We start from the raw sequence: 23572 nt of genomic DNA on the forward strand, positions 1-23572 counted from the left end.
GGAACAGCGGGGACTGTGAAGAGACACACACACACATGATAAGACACGCCCTCTACACACACGTACACATGGATTTTATATTGTAGATATGTGGTAGTAGAGTAGTGGCCTAAGGGAAGACACTGAATGTGTTGTGAAAAGTAATGTCATGTAATATTTTAAATCAGAGTAGCTGCTGCCTTGGCAGGAACTAATGGGGATCCATAATAAACCCCAGGAAGAGTAGCTTCTGCCTTGGCAGGAGCTAATGGGGATCCATAATAAACCCCAGGAAGAGTAGCTGCTGCCTTGGCAGGAACTAATGGGGATCCATAATAAACCCCAGGAAGAGTAGCTGCTGCCTTGGCAGGAACTAATGGGGATCCATAATAAACCCCAGGAAGAGTAGCTTCTGCCTTGGCAGGAGCTAATGGGGATCCATAATAAACCCCAGGAAGAGTAGCTGCTGCCTTGGCAGGAACTAATGGGGATCCATAATAAACCCCAGGAAGAGTAGCTGCTGCCTTGGCAGGAACTAATGGGGATCCATAATAAACCCCAGGAAGAGTAGCTGCTGCCTTGGCAGGAACTAATGGGGATCCATAATAAACCCCAGGAAGAGTAGCTGCTGCCTGGGCAGGAACTAATGGGGATCCATAATAAACCCCAGGAAGAGTAGCTGCTGCCTTGGCAGGAACTAATGGGGATCCATAATAAACCCCAGGAAGAGTAGCTGCTGCCTTGGCAGGAACTAATGAGGATCCATAATAAACCCCAGGAAGAGTAGCTGCTGCCTTGGCAGGAACTAATGGGGATCCATAATAAACCCCAGGAAGAGTAGCTGCTGCCTTTGCAGGAACTAATGGGGATCCATAATAAACCCCAATAGTAGCTGCTGCCTTGGCAGGAACTAATGGGGATCCATAATAAACCCCAGGAAGAGTAGCTGCTGCCTTGGCAGGAACTAATGGGGATCCATAATAAACCCCAGGAAGAGTAGCTGCTGCCTTGGCAGGAACTAATGGGGATCCATAACAAACCCCAGGAAGAATAGCTGCTGCCTTGGCAGGAACTCATGGGGATCCATAATAAACCCCAGGAAGAGTAGCTGCTGCCTTGGCAGGAACTAATGGGGACCCATAATAAACCCCAATAGTAGCTGCTGCCTTGGCAGGAACTAATGGGGATCCATAATAAACCCCAGGAAGAGTAGCTGCTGCCTCAGCAGGAACTAATGGGGATCCATAATAAACCCCAGGAAGAGTAGCTGCTGCCTTGGCAAGAACTAATGGGGATCCATAATAAACCCCAGGAAGAGTAGCTGCTGCCTTGGCAGGAACTAATGGGGATCCATAATAAACCCCAGGAAGAGTAGCTGCTGCCTTGGCAAGAGCTAATGGGGATCCATAATAAACCCCAGGAAGAGTAGCTGCTGCCTTGGCAGGAGCTAATGGGGATCCATAATAAACCCCAGGAAGAGTAGCTGCTGCCTTGGCAGGAACTAATGGGGATCCATAATAAACCCCAGGAAGAGTAGCTGCTGCCTTGGCAGGAACTAATGGGGATCCATAATAAACCCCAGAAAGAGTAGCTGCTGCCTTGGCAGGAACTAATGGGGATCCATAATAAACCCCAGGAAGAGTAGCTGCTGCCTTGGCAAGAGCTAATGGGGATCCATAATAAACCCCAGGAAGAGTAGCTGCTGCCTTGGCAGGAGCTAATGGGGATCCATAATAAACCCCAGGAAGAGTAGCTGCTGCCTTGGCAGGAACTAATGGGAATCCATAATAAACCCCAGGAAGAGTAGCTGCTGCCTTGGCAGGAACTAATGGGGATCCATAATAAACCCCAGGAAGAGTAGCTGCTGCCTTGGCAGGAACTAATGGGGATCCATAATAAACCCCAGGAAGAGTAGCTGCTGCCTTGGCAGGAACTAATGGGGATCCATAATAAACCCCAGGAAGAGTAGCTGCTGCCTTGGCAGGAACTAATGGGGATCCATAATAAACCCCAGGAAGAGTAGCTGCTGCCTTGGCAGGAACTAATGGGGATCCATAATAAACCCCAGGAAGAGTAGCTGCTGCCTTGGTAGGAACTAATGGGGATCCATAATAAACCCCAGGAAGAGTAGCTGCTGCCTTGGCAGGAACTAATGGGGATCCATAATAAACCCCAGGAAGAGTAGCTGCTGCCTTGGCAGGAACTAATGAGGATCCATAATAAACCCCAGGAAGAGTAGCTGCTGCCTTGGCAGGAACTAATGGGGATCCATAATAAACCCCAGGAAGAGTAGCTGCTGCCTTGGCAGGAACTAATGGGGATCCATAATAAACCCCAGGAAGAGTAGCTGCTGCCTTGGCAGGAACTAACGGGGATCCATAATAAACCCCAGGAAGAGTAGCTGCTGCCTTGGCAGGAGCTTATGGGGATCCATAATAAATACAAATACAAATGTGACTCGTTTCAGGAAACAAGGCTTATGTCGTGCGTCACTACTTCACAGGAGAGCATATTTGAACATAAACCTTTTTTTAAAATCAAAATGCTTTTTGGCAGAAATGCCTTCTGGAACATGTGAACTTTCATGTGCCTTAATAACAAACTTGTATGCCATCTGTGAATACGAATACAGTTGTTAAATTATGAGCCTAGTTGGTTTAGCCACGGAAAAAGACAGGAACCATCCCGCTAGCCATGATTGGCTGAGATAATGGATGGGCTGGACATACCGAGGATGAGTTCAGATTGGTCTGCCATGTAGAACGCTTCTGTCTATAACATGAGCTGGTCAGTATGTGTAGGTAATCCTTTCTAACGCTGCTTTTTTTTAAAGATATCACATAGTAGAACTGCATAAGTGATGCTCTCCACTTTCTGGAGGACCTAGTTTTGAAATCAGTGGAATGCCCGGTGGAATTAAAGTATGATAGCTAAGGAGTTGGAGAAAATTCTGGCGTTTGATTGCAAATATGCAGACGGAGTCGAAAAGAGAACACACAGAAGGCTGTTGTATAAAACACCTGTCTCCGGATTACATCTTCAAATAAGGGCAACCATGGCATCCGTGACAGAGAGGGAGAAGCGTCTATCCATGGCACCGTTCGCAACTGCAGGGCTCTCCAGAGGGTGGTGCGGTCTAACCAACGCATCACTGGGGGCACACTGCCTGCCCTCCAGGACATTTACAGCACCCACCCGGTGTCACAGAAAGACCCAAGAAGATCATCAAGAACCTCAGCCACCCGAGCCATGGCCTGTTCACCCCGCAATCATCCAAAGGCGAGGTCAGTACAGGTGCATCAAAGCTGCCCTGAATTTAGTCACTGGCACTAGCCGGCTACCACCCGGATACTCAACTCTGCACCTTAGAGGAAGCTGCACTATGTACATAGACATGGAATCACTGGTCACTTTCATAATGGAAACCTAGTCACTTTAATAATGTTTACAGACTGTTTTACCCATTTCATATGTATATACTGTATTCTAGTCATGGTTCATCCTATATAACTACTGCTGTCCTCTTCATATGTATATACTGTATTCTAGTCATGGTTCATCCTATATAACTACTGCTGTCCTCTTCATATGTATATACTGTATTCTAGTCATGGTTCATCCTATATAACTACTGCTGTCCACTTCATATGTATATACTGTATTCTAGTCATGGTTCATCCTATATAACTACTGCTGTCCTCTTCATATGTATATACTGTATTCTAGTCATGGTTCATCCTATATAACTACTGCTGTCCGCTCCATATGTATATACTGTATTCTAGTCATGGTTCATCCTATATAACTACTGCTGTCTTCTTCATATGTATATACTGTATTCTAGTCATGGTTCATCCTATATAACTACTGCTGTCCACTCCATATGTATATACTGTATTCTAGTCATGGTTCATCCTATTTAACTACTGCTGTATATATGCTATTCTATCCTACGTATTCTACAGATATACTACATATTCTATCCACATACTGTCCATAATGTCTATACATCCCATCACATACATATATATACAGAACTAGTCAAAGGTTTGGACACACCTACTCATTCAAGGGTTTTTCTTTATTTTTTACTATTTTCTACATTGTAGAATAATAGTGAAGACATCAAAACTATAAAATAACACATATGGAATCATGTTGTAACCAAAAAAGTGTTCAACAAAATCAAAATATATTTTATATTTGAGATTCTTCAAAGTAGCCACCTTTTGCCTTGATGACAGCTTTGCACACTCTTGGTATTCTCTCAACCAGCTTCATGAGGTAGTCACCATAATTTTTTTATGCCTATCCTAAACCTTAATCCTTACCTTAACCATTCAGAATTAATGCCTTACCTTAACCATTCTGAGATAATGCCTTACCTTAAGAATTTGGAGTTAATGCGTAAACTTAAGAATTTGGAGTTAATGCGTAAACTTTATATTGGAACAATACAGAGAAGTAACCAAACAATGAAATTTGACGTTTGGAAGAACTTCGAAATTTGACATTTGGAAGAACTTTGAAATTTACGTTTGGAAGAACTTTGAAATTTGACGTTTGGAAGAACTTTGAAATTTGACGTTTGGAAGAACTTTGAAATTTGACGTTTGGAAGAACTTTTGAAATTTGACGTTTGGAAGAACTATGAAATTTGACATTTGAGAAACATGGATGAACGTCTAATTCTGACTTGACACTGTGAGAGCTTGTTGAAACATCAGCAACACAGGTAACTTCCACACGGCTGTGAACGATCTGAGAGACAAGGCAAGAAGGGCCTTCTACACCATCAAAAGAAAAAAATAACATCCCAATTAAGATCTGGCTAAAAATATTCCAATGAGTTATAGAACCCATTGATCTGTATGGTTGTGAGGTCTGGGGTCCGCCCACCAACCAAGAATTCACAAAATGGGACAAACACCCAATTGAGACTCTGCATCCAGAATTCTGCTAAAATATCCTCAGAGTACAACGCAAAACCCCAAACAATGCATGCAGAGCAGAATTAGGACTATACCCACTAATGATCAAAATCCAGAAAAGAGCCATTCAATTCCACAACCACCTAAAGGAAAGCGATGCCCAAACCTTCCATCACAAAGCCCTAACCTGCAAGGGGATGAACCTAGAGAAGAGTCCCCTCAGACTGCTAGTTCTGGGGCTCTGTTCACAAACACAGACAGACCCCACAGAAACCCAGGACAACAACAGCAACACAATTAGACTCAACCAAATGATGAGAAAACAAAAAGATAGTGACATGACACATTGGAAAGAATTAACAAAGATACTGAGCAAACTAGAATGCTATTTTGCACTAAACAGTGTCGTGATTTGAACAGCGCCGGAGAAGATGGCTGCCGTTTTACCGCCGCCCGCTTTGAGTAAGAAATCATGAATGTATTTACGTGAAATGTCTGGTTCGCCGTGTATCTCTCGGTGGACAGGACCACCCTGGAAAGGGAGTTGGGCCTTCTCGCGGCACGCTTGTAAGGCTCTGATTGTCCAAAAAAGTTCCAACAAGTCTTCTACTGTTGTTCTCCTCTGTAGTTGTCCGGTATCCAGTGATTTGTCATGTGGTCTTGAACAGAACTACAGAATGGATTTGTCTTCCCGTCACTCTTGAAGTTGCTTCTTTGAAGATAGGCTAGCCAGCCATATCGATGGTTCCCCAGTGGGGTGATGAGAGGTTGCTTCTTTGAAGATAGGCTAGCCAGCCGTATCGATGGTTCCCCAGTGGGGTGATGAGAGGCTAACCAGCCGTACCAGTGACTGTCTGGGAGGTTAGTGGTTAGTGTATTCTCTCCACCTCGTTCCAACCATTTTAAACGAGTAGTTGCCGCTTTCACGTTATCTGGTCTGATACAGTTTGTTCAAAAGGGCGGTTCCGTCAGGCTGACACGCTCTCTGACGGGGCGTGACTTGTCACTGTGCAAAGTTCATGTAAAACAATTACCTCTTATGGCTCCTAAAATCACATCCGTCTCTTAACAAAAATACTTCAATCATTTTTCATTTTACAACGCATCGTATGGAACCTTCGCAAATATAGGGGGTATACTTTCCAAGTTACAGTATTTCCTTTATAACATTTTTAATGACATCACAAAATAACAACCCAATTGACAGTAGTTTTCTATAGATCGCCTCTGACCATTCCCCACGTTCTATGTTAGAAATATTGTTCCAGTATTCGCTTTAGAACGTGTTCGAGTTTCAGTGGGAAAAGTCTGTGGAAACTGCACATTCTTCTGGTGAACATTGGAGAGGGAGACCTGAATCTTCTCTCCTTGGTTTACAACAGGGAGTGACGTGTCAATCCCCCACCAGTTCCATCCTCCCCCCCTCTGCGGGTGAGAGGGGGAAACTGAGCTGCACTTCCTAACCTCCTGCCAATTGTATGACTATAGAGACACATGTTTCCCTCAGATTACACAGACCCACAAAGAATTTGAAAACAAATCAAATTTTGATAAACTGACATATCTATTGGGTGAAATACCACAGTGTGCCATCACAGCAGCAAGATTCCCTTTTGTACTTTAACTATTTGCACATCATTACAACACTGTATATAGCCATAATATGACATTTGAAATGTCATTATTCTTTTGGAACTTTTGTGAGTGTAATGTTTACTGTTAATATTGGATTGTTTATTATCTATTTCACTTGCTTTGGCAATGTAAACATATGTTTCTGATGCCAATAAAGCCCTTTGAATTGAATTGAGAGAGACAGACAGAGAGATAGAGAGAGAGAGAGAGAGAGAGAGAGAGAGAGAGAGAGAGAGAGAGAGAGAGAGAGAGAGAGAGAGAGAGAGAGAGAGAGAGAGAGAGAGAGAGAGAGAGAGAGAGAGAGAGAGAGAGAGAGAGAGAGAGAGAGAGAGAGAGAGAGAGAGAGAGAGAGAGAGAGAGAGAGAGAGAGAGAGAGAGAGAGAGAGAGAGAGAGAGAGAGAGAGAGAGAGAGAGAGAGAGAGAGAGAGAGTGAGAGAGAGCATACCTGCTATAATGTAGGAGAACAAGAGCCCCATCACCCCCAACGGTCTCTGTGACCCAGCAAGAAGCCCTCCGTGTCCCTCTACCTACCTCACCTGCAGCAGACAGAGCCAAGGACATGCCTACAACACCAAGAACACCTGCTATGCAACGTTTCCACAACACCCTCTCTCTAGTTGAAGCAGAGGTCATAGAACTCAGAGAGAACAAGCTTCAAGAGGATGACACTGTCCAGAAACTAAAAGAAGAGATGACATAGAGAGGAGAGCGGAGCATCTATTGCTAAATTAGAAAGCAGAATGGACAAACTGAGTCAGACAAATGATGACCTCCGATAACATCTGCTGTCATCAGGTCAAAGGGTACCTATTTGAAGAATCTCAAATATAAAATATATTTTGATTTGTTTAACAAATTTTGGGTTACTGCATGATTCCATATGTGTTATTTCATAGTTTCGATGTCTTCACTATTATTCTACAATGTAGAAAATAGTAAAAATAAAGAAAAATCCTTGAATGAGTAGGTGTTCTAAAACTTTTGACCGGTAGTGTATATATATTCATTTATATATTTATTCCCATTTCTGTTAAAAAAATTAATAATATTCTTTTTTTTATTTCAATGTACTTTAGTCAAACCAGTGAATATCACTTATTATAAATGAGATCATTAACTATCAGCTCTTGGAATATCCAGGGCCTGTACTCTTCACATTTTGGTTATAAAACAACAAATCCAGAATTTCTTAAAAACATCAAGGGACAGGACGTCATAATCCTACTGGAAACATGGTGTCGTGGAGACATTGATACTCAGTGTCCCTCAGGCTATAGAGAAAGTTTACTACCATCAATCAAACATAAAAAAAATTAACGGGGCCGAGACTCAGGAGGAATCATAATTTGGCGTAAGCAGGACTTAGCACTGAATTAAATGAAAAAAGGTACTAATCACATTTGGCTAAAACTTAACAAAGGTACAATCTATTGTGACAATTATGTATACATATGTGCAGCTTATGCTCCTCCTTCAGATTCATCATATTATGATGATCCGTTTTTTGACAATCTCCATACAGAAATCCTTCAATTTCAGGCGGAGAGTAAAGTGCTTCTTTGTGGAGATTTCAATGTGAGAACAGGTTCTGAGCCTGACTACACTGATGCGGGAGGTAACCACCACATATTGGGACACCCCTCCTTGTACAGTAGCCCTATTATAAATAATAGAAACAGTCCTGACCAAATACTGAACAAAAACAGGAAGGAGTTAGTGCGTCTCTGTCAAGCCTTAGGCCTATACATGCTTAATGGTAGAATCAGAGGGGACTCTTTAGGTCAGTTTACTTACTGCTCAGCTCTTGGGACAAGTGTAGTCGATTATGCCATCACTGACATGGACCCCTCCTCCATTAGTGCATTCACTGTCAGACCACAGACACCATTGTCAGATCACAGTCAGATTAACGTGTTTCTGAAGAAATTAACCAGCAATACTCATTCAAAAAAACAGCCGAATAAACTCTACAACATGAACCAATTGTACAGATGGGCTCCAAACAGTGTAGAGAAATTCATTGAAACATTGAACTCAAATGAAATGATGAACTCTATACAGGTCTTCAATAACTCACAATACCAAAACAATAAAGAAGGTGTCAATTCGGCTCCTCAAAACATCAATTGCATTTTCCAAAAAGCAGCATCAAAAGCAAATTTGAGAAAACCAAAGAAATACAACATCAAAAACAAAACACAAAATGTTTCTGAAAAATGGTTTGATAATGAATGTAAAACAATTAGAAAACACCTAAGACAAATGTCAAATGAAAAACATAAGCAGCAAAACAACCCAGAGCTGTGCTATGAATACTATGAAACTCTGAAACAGTATAAACATACACTGAAACGCAAGAAATTGAATTATACCAATAAGACACTTAATGAAATTGAAAATGCAATTGACCAAAATCAATTCTGGGAAATGTGGAATAATGAGCCATACAAGATGAAGGAATTTGAAAAACATATTTTGAAAATCTATACAAAAATATCCCACAAAAATACTTACAACATAACCTATTAGAAATTCAAGAAAAATGTAACATCCTTGAATCAGTCATTAAAAACAACCTAAATCCATTAGATTACCCAACAACCCAACAAGAACTACATGAATAGCTCAACTCTATAAAACTAAAGAAGGCTTGTGGTCTAGATAACATCAGAAATTAAATGCTGAAAAACAGCACACCTGAGTTGCAAAATGCTGTGCTTAAATTGTTCAACATGGTACTAACGTCTGGCTGCTTTCCTGATGTCTGGAACCAGGGGCTCATCTCCCCTATCCACAACAGTGGAGACAAATCAGACCCCAGTAATTACAGGGGAATTTGAGTAAACAGCAACTTGGGAAAGGTTTTCTGTAGCATTTTGAATTCAAGAATCCAAAACTTTCTTCAAGAGAAAATGTAATAAGTTAATGTCAAATTGGCTTTCTCCCCAACCACCGCACTACTGACCATAAATACACTAATTAATAAACACGTCCACCAAATAAAAGAGGGCAAACTCTTTGCTTGCTTTATTGACTTTAAAAAAGCATTCTATTCTATTTGGCATGAAGGTCTATTCTTCAGAATTCTCCAAAGTGGGCTTAGTGGTAAGGTGTATGACTTAATAAAATGTATCAACACAGAAAACAAGTGTGCAACATTTTCGCAACGTCGAGGTGTGAGACACGGCTGCAGTTTGAGTCCAAATCTAATCAACATTTATATCAATGAATTAGCAGACATGTTGGACCATTCTGTAGCTCCAGGACTCACACTATTTGACACAGAGGTAAAATACCTGCTATATGCTGATGACTTGGTTCTTCTATCACTAACCAAAGAAGGTCTTCAACAGAACCTTAACATTCTAGAGCAATATTGCCATAATTGGGCCCTGGCATTAAAAAATAAAAATAAAAACATCATGATTTTCCAGAAAACCCCAGATGTCAGGAACACAAATATAAATTCACCTTGAACAACACCATAATTGAACACACAAAAAATGACTCATACCTTGGTCTGACCATATCTGCATCGGGACACTTTAATATGGCAGTGAATGCACTCAAATAAAAAGCCTGCAGAGCATTGTATGCAATAAAAATGAAATGATTCAAAATCAACATTCCAATTATATTTCACAGCGTAATTTGACAGTGTAATCCTACCAATAGCTCTTTACGGAAGTGAGATTTGGGGGCCACTCAATAAACTGGACTTTAAAGTGTGGGACAAATATCCAATTGAAGCCATACATGCAGAATCCTGTGGAAAATTTTACAAGTCATGTAGGGCAGAATTAGGCCGCTTTCCAGTGGTAATGAAAATACAAAAAATATAATAAAATGTTTGGCTACACCTAACTTCAAGCCCAAATTCAAGTCTCCAATTTAAAGCACTTCAAACCCAAGAGCTGAGCCCAGAAACGAGCCCTCTCAGTCAGCTGGTGTTGGACCTAACCAACCAAGCTGACACCAGCACTGCTTCAAAAGAAAGAATCCAAATAAACCAAATCATGAACCAATCAAAGGACTAATTTTTACAACATTGGAAAAACAAAACAAAATCCCAAATCCGATTAAATTGCTATCTGACCCTTAACAGAGAATATGAGTTGGCTGATTATCTCTACTCTGTCAGAGATACGAAGTAGAGACAGATCCTTACCAAGTACAGGCTGAGTGACCATCAATTGGAAATAGAAACCGGCAGACATAAAAAGACATGGCTACCCAAAGAGGAGCGTGTATGTGGTCACTGCACGACAGGGGAGGTAGAAACAGAGATGCACTTTCTCCTTTACTGTGATCAATATTCCTCACAAAGAGATTCATTATTCGCAGAAATGTAATACATTTATTCCAAATTGTATCTTATTAAACCCAGAGGAAAAACAAAAAATACTCATGGGTGAAAGAGCAACGGCTCCTCTTGCAGCCAAATATGTATTTGCCTGCCATAGCCTGAAAGACACTGAATAAAAACAACATAATAGTTGAATTTGAGAGAGAGAGAGAGAGAGAGAGAGAGAGAGAGAGAGAGAGAGAGAGAGAGAGAGAGAGAGAGAGAGAGAGAGGGAGAGAGAGAGAGAGAGAGAGAGAGACAGAGAGACAGAGAGAGAGAGAGAGAGAGAGAGAGAGAGAGACAGAGAGAGAGAGAGAGAGAGAGAGAGAGACAGAGAATGGTTAATTTAGATTTCTCCAGCAACCTTTTTTGTGTTAGCCATGATTAAATGATAATCTGTTAATATATTAAATGAGGAGCAGCTGTAGCATTCCTGCCGAGCCTCATAGACAGACAGGTTCTAACAACCAGATACTGTTAGCATCATAGACAGACAGGTTCTAACAACCAGATACTGTTAGCCTCATAGACAGACAGGTTCTAACAACCAGATACTGTTAGCCTCATAGACAGACAGGTTCTAACAACCAGATACTGTTAGCCTCATAGACAGACAGGTTCTAACAACCAGATCCTGTTAGCCTCATAGACAGACAGGTTCTAACAGACAGATACTGTTAGCCTCATAGACAGACAGGCTCTAACAGACAGATCCTGTTAGCCTCATAGACAGACAGGTTCTAACAGACAGATCCTGTTAGCCTCATAGACAGACAGGCTCTAACAGACAGATCCTGTTAGCCTCATAGACAGAGGTTCTAACAGAGAGATCCTGTTAGCAGGGAAATCACATTCCTTCTGGTAACACCCCAATCCAATCCCAACCAGTCAAACAAGGTGTTGTTGTTCTTCCTTCACACACTCAGTAAGGACTTAGAGCCTTTCATCTGTCTAACATCCACAACTTGTTCAGGCTTGCCTCAGAGCTCTCAGATTTCAAATACTGGGTATGTGGTTATGAAGCTCCAGGCTTTACCCACAGAGGGGTGAAAAACAAACAAGGAAGCATAAATGGATGGATGGGTGGATGGGTGGATGGGTGGATGGGTGGATGGGTGGATGGGTGGATGGGTGGATGGAAGGATTGATTATCTGCTAGTCTCTGACCTGGGGTGAGGGGAAGGCAGTGGGCATCTGGTGCTCCAGGGGGGAGGTGAGCAGGGCGCTGCCCAGGATGGACCTCATGTGCTGGGCCATCAGCTTCTGCTGCTCCAGGGTGCAGTGGTTCTCCAGGGACAGGATCACTGGGTATTCTGATGTCTGGGGGACAGGAGGACAACAACACATCATTACCAGTCATGTCCATCTCTGGGGGACAGGAGGACAACAACACATCATTACCAGTCATGTCCATCTCTGGGGGACAGGAGGACAACAACACATCATTACCAGTCATGTCCATCTCTGGGGGACAGGAGGACAACAACACATCATTACCAGGCATGTCCATCTCTGGGGGTCAGGAGGACAACAACACATCATTACCAGGCATGTCCATCTCTGGGGGACAGGAGGACAACAACACATCATTACCAGTCATGTCCATCTCTGGGGGACAGGAGGACAACAACACATCATTACCAGTCATGTCCATCTCTGGGGGACAGGAGGACAACAACACATCATTACCAGTCATGTCCATCTCTGGGGGTCAGGAGGACAACAACACATCATTACCAGTCATGTCCATCTCTGGGGGACAGGAGGACAACAACACATCATTACCAGTCATGTCCATCTCTGGGGGACAGGAGGACAACAACACATCATTACCAGTCATGTCCATCTCTACTGGTGATCACAGGGCTGGTTTGACTTTACGGTGAAACTTCACCTTGAAGGCGTACTCCTTGTTGGGTCAGGGTTAGGGTCAGGTGTTAAAGGGATACTTTGGGATTTTAGCAGAGTCAGATGAACTTGTGGAAACCATTTTTGTGTCTCTGTGTCCATTATGAAGGAAGATATAGGTAGTTTCATGAGCCAATGCTAACTAGAGTTAGCGCAATGACTGGAAGTCTATGGGTATCTGTTAGCATGCTAGCAGATACCCATAGACTTCTAGTCATTGCACTAACGCTAGTTAGCAATTCTGCTAGAGCTAGTTAGCAACTTCCTTCATCCTGGACACAGAGACATAAAAATGGTCATCAAAATGGTCAGTTAGACTGACATTGAAGGCGTACTCCTGGATGGGTTAGGGTCAGGGGTCAGGGGATAAGGTTAGGGACAGGGTTAGACTGACATTGAAGGCGTACTCCTGGATGGGTTAGGGTCAGGGGTCAGGGGATAAGGTTAGGGACAGGGTTAGACTGACATTGAAGGCGTACTCCTTGATGGGTTCGGGTCAGGGGTCAGGGGATAAGGTTAGGGACAGGGTTAGACTGACATTGAAGGCGTACTCCTGGATGGGTTCGGGTCAGGGGTCAGGGGATAAGGTTAGGGTCAGGGTTAGACTGACATTGAAGGCGTACTCCTGGATGGGTTAGGGTCAGGGGTCAGGGGATAAGGTTAGGGACAGGGTTAGACTGACATTGAAGTCGTACTCCTTGATGGGTTAGGGTTAGCACCAGGGTTAGGGTTACCTTGAAGGCGTACTCCTTGATGGGTTAGGGTTAGGGTCAGGGGTTAGGGGTTAGGGTCAGTGGTTAGGGTCAGGGGTCAGGGGTTAGGGTCAGGGGTTAGGGTTACCTTGAAGGCATACTCCTTGATGGGTTAGGGTTAGGGTCAGTGGTTAGGGTCAGGGGTCAGGGGTTAGGGTCAGGGGTCAGGGTTACCTTGAAGGCATACTCCTTGATGGCCTTGATGACGTCTTTAAACAGGACCTTGGAGGTGAGGGTGTGGCCATGGTAGATGACTGGCTCCCCCTGGGCCCCGTCCCAACAGTCTAACTCCACACAGCGACAACTCTTCATGAGGGCCCTAAGGATCACAACACAATCAACACACATATAGAGTACTACTACTATATCTAGTACTGTATCTAATACTATATCTATTATATCTAGTACTGTATCTAGTACTATATCTACTATATCTACTACTGTATCTAGTACAATATCTATTATATCTACTACTATATTTATAATATCTAGTACTGTATCTAGTTCTATATCTATTATATATAGTACAGTATCTAGTACAATATCTACTACTGTATCTAGTACTATATCTATTATATCTAGTACTGCATCTAGTACTACATCTACTATATCTACTTCTGTATCTAGTACTATATATATTATATAGTACTATACTATATCTGTTTTTATTGCACTGCTTTGCTTTATCTTGGCCAGGTCACAGTTGTAAATGAGAACTTGTTCTCAACTGGCTTACCTGGTTAAATAAAGGTGAAATAAAATAAATAAATAAAAAATATCTAGTACTGTATCTAGTACTACATCTACTATATCTACTACTGTATCTAGTACAATATCTATTATATCTACTACTATATTTATTATATCTAGTACTGTATCTAGTACTATATCTATTATATCTAGTACTTTATCTAGTACTATATCTACTATATCAACTACTGTATCTAGTACTATATCTATTATATCTAGTACTGCATCTAGTACTACATCTACTATATCTACTACTGTATCTAGTACTATATCTATTATATCTAGTACTGTATCTAGTACTATATGGAGTACTGTATCTAGTACTATATCTACTATATCTAGTACTGTATCTAGGACAATATCTACTATATCTAGTACTGTATCTGTATCTACTATATCTAGTACTATATCTGTTTCTAGTACTATATCTATTATATCTTACTATATCTACTATATCTAGTACTATATCTAGTACTGTATCTGTATCTAGTACAATATCTACTATGTAGAGTACTGTAGCTGTATCAAGTACTATATCTACTATATCTATTACTGTATCTGTATCGAGTACTATATATATATATATATATATATACACTAAATCTCATATTTGTATCTACTACTATATCTGCTATATCTTGTACTGTATCTGTATTTAGTACTATATCTGCTATATCTAGTACTATATCTCTATGTAGTACAGTATCTACTATATCTAGTACTGTATCTATCTACTATATCTAGTACTGTATCTGTATCTAGTACTATATCTACTATAACTAGTACTATATCTGTATCTTGTACTATATCTACTATATCTAGAACTGTATCTGTATCTATCTATTATATATAGTATCGTATCTTTATCTAGTACTATAAATACGATATATAGTAATATATCTGTATCTAGTACTATATCTACTATATATGTACTGTATCTGTATCCAGTACTATATCTGCTATAACTAGTACTACATTTACTATCTCTAATACTATATCTACTATATAGAGTAATATATCTGTTTCAAGTACTATATATATTTTTTTTTTTTGTCATTTAGCAGACGCTCTTATCCAGAGCGACTTACAGGAGCTATTAGGGTTAAGTGCCTTGCTCAAGGGCACATCGACAGATTTTTCACCTTAACCACTAAGCTACCTACTATATATGTACTGTATCTGTATCCAGTACTATATATACTCTAACTATTACTACATGCACTATATCTAGTACTATATCTACTATATCTAGTACTATATATACTATATTTAGTACAATATCTACTATATCTAGTACTATATCTATTATAGCTAAAACTATATCTGTATATAGTACTATATCTATTATAGCTAAAACTATATCTGTATATAGTACTATATCTATTATATATATTACTATATTTATATCTACTATTATATCTACTATACCTAGTACTATATCTGTATATAGTACTATATCTACTATATCTAGTACAATATCTGTATCTAGTACTATATATATTATATATAGTACTGTATCTGTATCTATTACTATATCTACTATATCTAGTACTGTATCTATCTACTATATCTACTATATCTAGTACTGTATCAGTATCTACTACTATATCTACTATAACTAGTACTATACATGTATCTAGTACTATATCAACTATATCTAGAACTGTATCTGTATCTATCTATTATATATAGTATTGTATCTTTATCTAGTACTATATATACGATATCTAGTACTATATCTGTATCTAGTACTATATCTACAATATATATGTACTGTATCTGTATCCAGTACTATATCTACTATATCTAGTACTATATATACTATATTTAGTACAATATCTACTATATCTAGTGCTATATCTATTATAGCTAGTACTATATTTGTATCTAATACTATATCTACTATATCTAGTATTATGTCTATTATATCTAGTACTATATCTGTATATATACTATATCTACTATATAGTACTATATCTGTATCTAGTACTATATCTACTACATCTAGTACTGTATATGTATCTAGTACTATATCTACTATATCTAGCACTGTATCTGTATCTAGTACTATATCTACTATATCTAGTACTATATTTATTATATCAATAAAAGTCCACTAAAATGTGCAACACAATGCCACAGATGTCTGAAGTTTTGAGGGGGAGCGTGCAATTGGCATGCTGACTGCAAGAATGTCCACCAGAGCTGTTGCCAGAGCGTTGAATGGTAATTTCTCTAAAGTAATGCTCATACAACGTAGTTTGAATTTGGTAGTACGTCCAACTGGCCTCACATCCTCAGACCACGTGTAACGACGCCAGCCCAGGACCTCCACAACGCCAGCCCAGGACCTCCACGACGCCAGCCCAGGACCTTCACGACGCCAGCCCAGGACCTCCACGACGCCAGCCCAGGACCTCCACATCCATCTTCTTCACCTGTAGGATTGTCTGAGACGTTGTGGACAGGGTGCCCCATGGTGGCGGTGGGGCTATGGTATGGGCAGGCATAAGCTACAGACAACGAGGACAATTGCATTTTATCGATGTCAATTTGAATGCACAGAGATTCCTTGACGAGATCCTGAGGCCCATTGTCGTGCCATTCATCCGCCATCAGCATGAAATGCACGGCCCCATGTCACAAGGATCTGTAAACATTTCCTGAAAGCTGAAAATCTCCTAGTTCTTCCATGGCCTGCATATTCACCAGGCCTGTCACTGGATCCATGATCTAGATCGTTGTGAACGACAGCGTGTTCCAGTTCCCGCCGATATCCAGCAACTTCACACAGCCATTGAAGAGGAGTGGGACAACATTCCACAGGCCACAATCAACAACCTGATCAACTCTATGCGAAGGAGATGAGTCTCGCTGCATGAAGCAAATGGTGGTGATATGACATGTTACATAGGATTTTGAGGATGAGGACATTCCATTTATTTATGTCACTGGTGATTGCCATTAAGTCTGCGTGCCAGGAAGGATGGGGGCCACTGGTGTTAATCTTAGAATGAGTACGTGATGGAATGTCCTGACTGGGGTGCAAGATGACACCCAATAATGGTTGGCAACTGTTGGCTAGAATTAGTTTACAATATAGTATAGAAACGGAGAGATCTCTATGTCTATCATTCAAATAGCAAGAGGCAATTGACTTGTGTCTTGTTGTGTTGAATCCGGTACCGTGGTATTATTAAATACATTGTATCAACTCTCCATCTACAGTTGAAGTCGGAAGTTTACATATACAGTGGGGGAAAAAAGTATTTAGTCAGCCACCAATTGTGCAAGTTCTCCCACTTAAAAAGATGAGAGAGGCCTGTAATTTTCATCATAGGTACACGTCAACTATGACAGACAAAATGAGAAAAAAAATCCAGAAAATCACATTGAAGGATTTTTAATGTATTTATTTGCAAATTATGGTGGAAAATAAGTATTTGGTCAATAACAAAAGTTTCTCAATACTTTGTTATATACCCTTTGTTGGCAATGACACAGGTCAAACGTTTTCTGTAAGTCTTCACAAGGTTTTCACACACTGTTGCTGGTATTTTGGCCCATTCCTCCATGCAGATCTCCTCTAGAGCAGTGATGTTTTGGGGCTGTCGCTGGGCAACACGGACTTTCAACTCCCTCCAAATATTTTCTATGGGGTTGAGATCTGGAGACTGGCTAGGCCACTCCAGGACCTTGAAATGCTTCTTACGAAGCCACTCCTTCGTTGCCCGGGCGGTGTGTTTGGGATCATTGTCATGCTGAAAGACCCAGCCACGTTTCATCTTCAATGCCCTTGCTGATGGAAGGAGGTTTTCACTCAAAATCTCACGATACATGGCCCCATTCATTCTTTCCTTTACACGGATCAGTCGTCCTGGTCCGTTTGCAGAAAAACAGCCCCAAAGCATGATGTTTCCACCCCCATGCTTCACAATAGGTATGGTGTTCTTTGGATGCAACTCAGCATTCTTTGTCCTCCAAACACGACGAGTTGAGTTTTTACCAAAAAGTTATATTTTGGTTTCATCTGACCATATGACATTCACCCAATCCTCTTCTGGATCATCCAAATGCACTCTAGCAAACTTCAGACAGGCCTGGACATGTACTGGCTTAAGCAGGGGGACACGTCTTGCACTGCAGGATTTGAGTCCCTGGCGGCGTAGTGTGTTACTGATGGTAGGCTTTGTTACTTTGGTCCCAGCTCTCTGCAGGTCATTCACTAGGTCCCCCTGTGTGGTTCTGGGATTTTTGCTCACCGTTCTTGTGATCATTTTGACCCCACGGGGTGAGATCTTGCATGGAGCCCCAGATCGAGGGAGATTATCAGTGGTCTTGTATGTCTTCCATTTCCTAATAATTGCTCCCACAGTTGATTTCTTCAAACCAAGCTGCTTACCTATTGCAGATTCAGTCTTCCCAGCCTGGTGCAGGTCTACAATTTTGTTTCTGGTGTCCTTTGACAGCTCTTTGGTCTTGGCCATAGTGGAGTTTGGAGTGTGACTGTTTGAGGTTGTGGACAGGTGTCTTTTATATTGATAACAAGTTCAAACAGGTGCCATTAATACAGGTAACGAGTGGAGGACAGAGGAGCCTCTTAAAGAAGAAGTTACAGGTCTGTGAGAGCCAGAAATCTTACTTGTTTGTAGGTGACCAAATACTTATTTTCAACCATAATTTGCAAATAAATTCATTAAAAATCCTACAATGTGATTTTCTGGATTTTTTTCCTCAATTTGTCTGTCATAGTTGACGTGTACCTATGATGAAAATTACAGGCCTCTCTCATCTTTTTAAGTGGGAGAACTTGCAGAATTGGTGGCTGACTAAATACATTTTTTCCCACTGTACCTTGCCAAATACATTTAAACTCAGTTTTTCACAATTCCTGACATTTAATCCTAGTAAAAATTCCCTGTCTTAGGTCAGTTAGGATCACCACTTTATTTTAAGAATGTGAAATGTCAGAATAATAGTAGAGAGAATGATTTATTTAAGCTTTTATTTCTTTAATCACATTCCCAGTGGGTCAGATGTTTACATACACTCAATTAGTATTTGGTAGCATTGCCTTTAAATTGTTTAATTTGGGTCAAACGTTTCGGGTAGCCTTCCCCAAGCTTCCCACAATAAGTTGGGTGAATTTTGGCCCATTCCTCCTGACACAGCTGGTGTAACTGAGTCAGGTTTGTAGGCCTCCTTGCTCGCACACATTTTTTCAGTTCTGCCCACACATTTTCTATAGGATTGAGCTCAGGGCTTTGTGATGGCCACTCCAATACCTTGACTCTGTTGTCCTTAAGCCATTTTGCCACAACTTTGGAAGTATGCTTGGGTCATTGTCCATTTGGAAGACCCATTTGCGACCAAGCTTTAACTTCCTGACTGATGTCTTGAGATGTTGCTTCAATATATCCACATAATTTTCCTTCTTCATGATGCCATCCATTTTGTGAAGTGCACCAGTCCCTCCTGCAGCAAAGCACCCCCACAGCATGATGCTGCCACCCCCGTGCTTCACGGTTGGGATGGTGTTCTTTGGCTTGCAAACAACCCCCTTTTTCCTCCAAACATAACGATGGTCATTATGGCCAAACAGTTCTATTTTTGTTTCATCAGACCAGAGGACATTTCTCCAAAAAGTACGATCTTTGTCCCCATGTGCAGTTGCAAACCATAGTTTTATGGCGGTTTTGGAGCAGTGGATTCTTCCTTGCTGAGTGGCCTTTCAGGTTATGTCGATATAGGACTCGTTTTACTGTGGATATAGATACTTTTGTACCTGTTTCCACCAGCATATTCACAAGGTCCTTTGCTGTTGTTCTGGGATTGATTTGCACTTTTCGCACCAAAGTACGTTCATCTCTGGGAGACAGAACGCGTCTCCTTCCTGAGCGCTATGATGGCTGCATGGTCCCATGGTGTTTATACTTACGTACTATTGTTTGTACAGATGAACGTGGTACCTTCAGGCGTTTAGAAATTGCTCCCAAGGATGAACCAGACTTGTGGAGGTCTACAATTGTTTTTCTGAGGTCTTGGCTGCTTTCTTTTGATTTTCCCATGATGTCAAGCAAAGAGGCACTGAGTTTGAAGATAGGCCTTGAAATACATCCACAGGTACACCTCCAATTGACTCAAATGATGTTAATTAGCCTATCAGAAGCTTCTAAAGCCATGACATCATTTTCTGGAATCAACTTAGTGTATGTAAACTTCTGACCAACTGGAATTGTGATACAGTGAATTATATGTGATATAATCTGTCTGTAAACAATTGTTGGAAAAATGTATTGTGTCATGCACAAAGTAGATGTCCTAACCGACTTGCCAAAACAATAGTTTGTTAACAAGAAATTTGTGGAGTGGTTGGAAAACGAGTTTTAATGACTCCAACCTAAGTGTATGTTAACTTCCGACTTCAACTGTAAGTGTTCGAGTATATTCTTGTATCCTGAATTCCTTGATACCAGAGAAACTCATCATAACAGTTGGCGTCTAACGAACAGGATACAGTTTACGGCCGAACTAACAGGTTAGCAGACTTTCATTTTTCTGATTGTGTTAAAATCTGCTTATCTGGGGTAAAGCTGAATTGAAAAGAACATTCAAATTCAATATTTTTGAGGGGGACAGATGATTGGTATTCAATTATGTTAAGTGATGTACGAAGAATATCAAATTAGACAATGACATGGTGCTATGATTCAAATCAGTGTGCGTTCAGATTAATGAGTAAAAACAACAGAGGATAAAAGATTGGGCGCAGGAATCCCTTAATGTGTAAAGGCATTATAAAGAGGTAGGTTACAGGCCTTTGGTGTGGTAAATCATCAGTACAGAATTAGTCCTTTGTGAATTACTCAAAACGGTCAGGAGAGAGAGAAAACAATAACTCACTTGGTATAAGACTCGAGCAGCTACAATGAATCATATTGGATCATGGCACCAATAACTAGATAGACAAACAACATTTTAATAAAGTTGGGGATTTGATTCAAATATTTAATTACTAACATTGCACGAACTAATAGAAAATAATGGGGAGCCGACTCAGTAGAATCTGGCAAGACAATCACAATGAAGAATAAATCACAATGAAGAATAAATCACAATGAAGAATAAATCACAATGAAGAATAAATCACAATGAAGAATAAATCACAATGAAGAATAAATCACAATGAAGAATAAATCACAATGAAGAATAAATCACAATGAAGAATAAATCAGATCTGATTTACCTCGAAGAGAGAGAAAGGAAATGACTAAATTATTAAAACACGAAAACTATCGGAAATCAGACACCGCGCGAATGGATGTTAAGTAAATTAGGATGTTTCTCTGTGGAACCATATCTCAGTGATTATCAGCATGGACAGATAATGAGTATCCTCAAGAAGGTTGTTTTAAGAAGGATAAGTTACAGAATTTATCATTCACAATACTGCAGTAAGCAACCCGAAATGGGATTTAGATTATATGAAAGAGGCGTATAAAGCATGGGATTTAATGAGCGCAAAATGGAAATATAATTAGTAGAGAGAAAAAGTCACTTAAGAAATTAAGTAATTGGGCAATAGAACAAAATCGGCTACCTTGTGGTATTGAGAGCGGGATGTTATTTTAGAAAGTAGCGGAAAGTCTGTATTTTCTGGGAGGTTCCCATGACAGGCCGGGCCGTGTTTTCTGGGAGGTTCCCATGACAGGCCGGGCCGTGTTTTCTGGGAGGTTCCCATGACAGGCCGGGCCGTGTTTTCTGGGAGGTTCCCATGACAGGCCGGGCCGTGTTTTCTGGGAGGTTCCCATGACAGGCCGGGCAGTGTTTTCTGGGAGGTTCCCATGACGGGCCGGGCCTTGTTTTCTGGGAGGTTCCCATGACAGGCCGGGCAGTGTTTTCTGGGAGGTTCCCATGACAGGCCGGGCCGTGTTTTCTGGGAGGTTCCCATGACGGGCCGGGCAGTGTTTTCTGGGAGGTTCCCATGACAGGCCGGGCCGTGTTTTCTGGGAGGTTCCCATGACGGGCCGGGCAGTGTTTTCTGGGAGGTTCCCATGACAGGCCGGGCAGTGTTTTCTGGGAGGTTCCCATGACAGGCCGGGCCGTGTTTTCTGGTTCCGCTGGGAGTAGGTTTGAAGAACTTGATTTGTGTTGATTGAGAATCATTACAAACATGAATGGATTGGTTGATGTGAGCACCTAACAATTTCTAACTTTCTATATGGATTCGGTGAATATATAAAAATATGATGAATTTTATGTGTGTGTAATCGATTACTAGAGATTTGATAAAGTAATAATTAGAATAATATTAATTTACTAACTTGCGCAGCCAAGAGACATACCCCAAAAGGTGGCTCTACAAAGTATTGACTTTGGGGGGGTGAATAGTTATGTACGCTCAAGTTGTCTGTTTTCTTGTCTTATTTCTTGTTTGTTTCACAATAAAAAAATATTTTACATCTTCAAAGTGGTAGGCATGTTGTGTAAATCAAATGATACAAACCCCCCCAAAAATCAATTTAAATTCCAGGTTGTAAGGCAACAAAATAGGAAAAATGCCAAGAGGGGTGAATACTTTCGCAAGCCACTGTACATATAGCAAGAGGTTAGGAAGTGCAGCTCAGTTTCCACCTCATTTTGTGGGCAGTCTCTCTCTCACTCCAGTTGTTCTCAGGAGACGGGTCAGTGTGTTTAGAGAGAACACATTTGACCAGGTGGAGTCAGGTTTCTACTCAGGAGACAGGTCAGACCAGGTGGAGTCGTCCTCGGTGTAATGTCTGGTGGTTATGGTGTTGTGTTGTCCTCAGCGTAATGTTTGGTGAATGATGGTGTTGTGTTGTCTTCAGTGTAATGTTTGGTGAATGCATGGTGTTGTGTTGTCCTCAGTGTAATGTTTGGTGAATGATGGTTTTGTGTTGTCCTCAGTGTAATGTTTGGTGAATGCATGGTGTTGTGTTGTCCTCAGTGTAATGTTTGGTGAATGATGGTGTTGTGTTGTCCTCAGTGTAATGTTTGGTGAATGATGGTGTTGTGTTGTCCTCAGTGTAATGTTTGGTGAATGATGGTGTTGTGTTGTCCTCAGTGTAATGTTTGGTGAATGATGGTGGTGTGTTGTCCTCAGTGTAATGTTTGGTGAATGCATGGTGTTGTGTTGTTCTCAGTGTAATGTTTGGTGAATGATGGTGTTGATTTGTCCTCAGTGTAATGTTTGGTGAATGATGGTGTTGTGTTGTCCTCAGTGTAATGTTTGGTGAATGATGGTGTTGTCC

The 23572-nt window shown here is 40.9% G+C and overlaps 1 protein-coding gene across 1 annotated transcript in view; it reads right to left on the reverse strand.

Moving 5' to 3' along the window:
- The window catches only part of LOC311118264 (1-phosphatidylinositol 4,5-bisphosphate phosphodiesterase delta-1-like), a 102829-nt gene that overhangs the window by 16590 nt on the left and 62667 nt on the right, over positions 1–23572 (reverse strand). The window contains exons 7-8 of the mRNA XM_084193097.1: positions 13725–13869; positions 12058–12210 (exon numbers count right to left, since the gene is read on the reverse strand). Coding sequence (XP_084049223.1) covers positions 12058–12210; positions 13725–13869 — 298 coding nt within the window. The remainder of the gene's footprint in view (positions 1–12057; positions 12211–13724; positions 13870–23572) is intronic.

Source organism: Coregonus lavaretus (assembly GCF_964263955.1).
Source record: "Coregonus lavaretus genome assembly, contig: HAP1_SCAFFOLD_322, whole genome shotgun sequence".
NCBI classification, from domain to species: Eukaryota; Metazoa; Chordata; class Actinopteri; order Salmoniformes; family Salmonidae; genus Coregonus; species Coregonus lavaretus.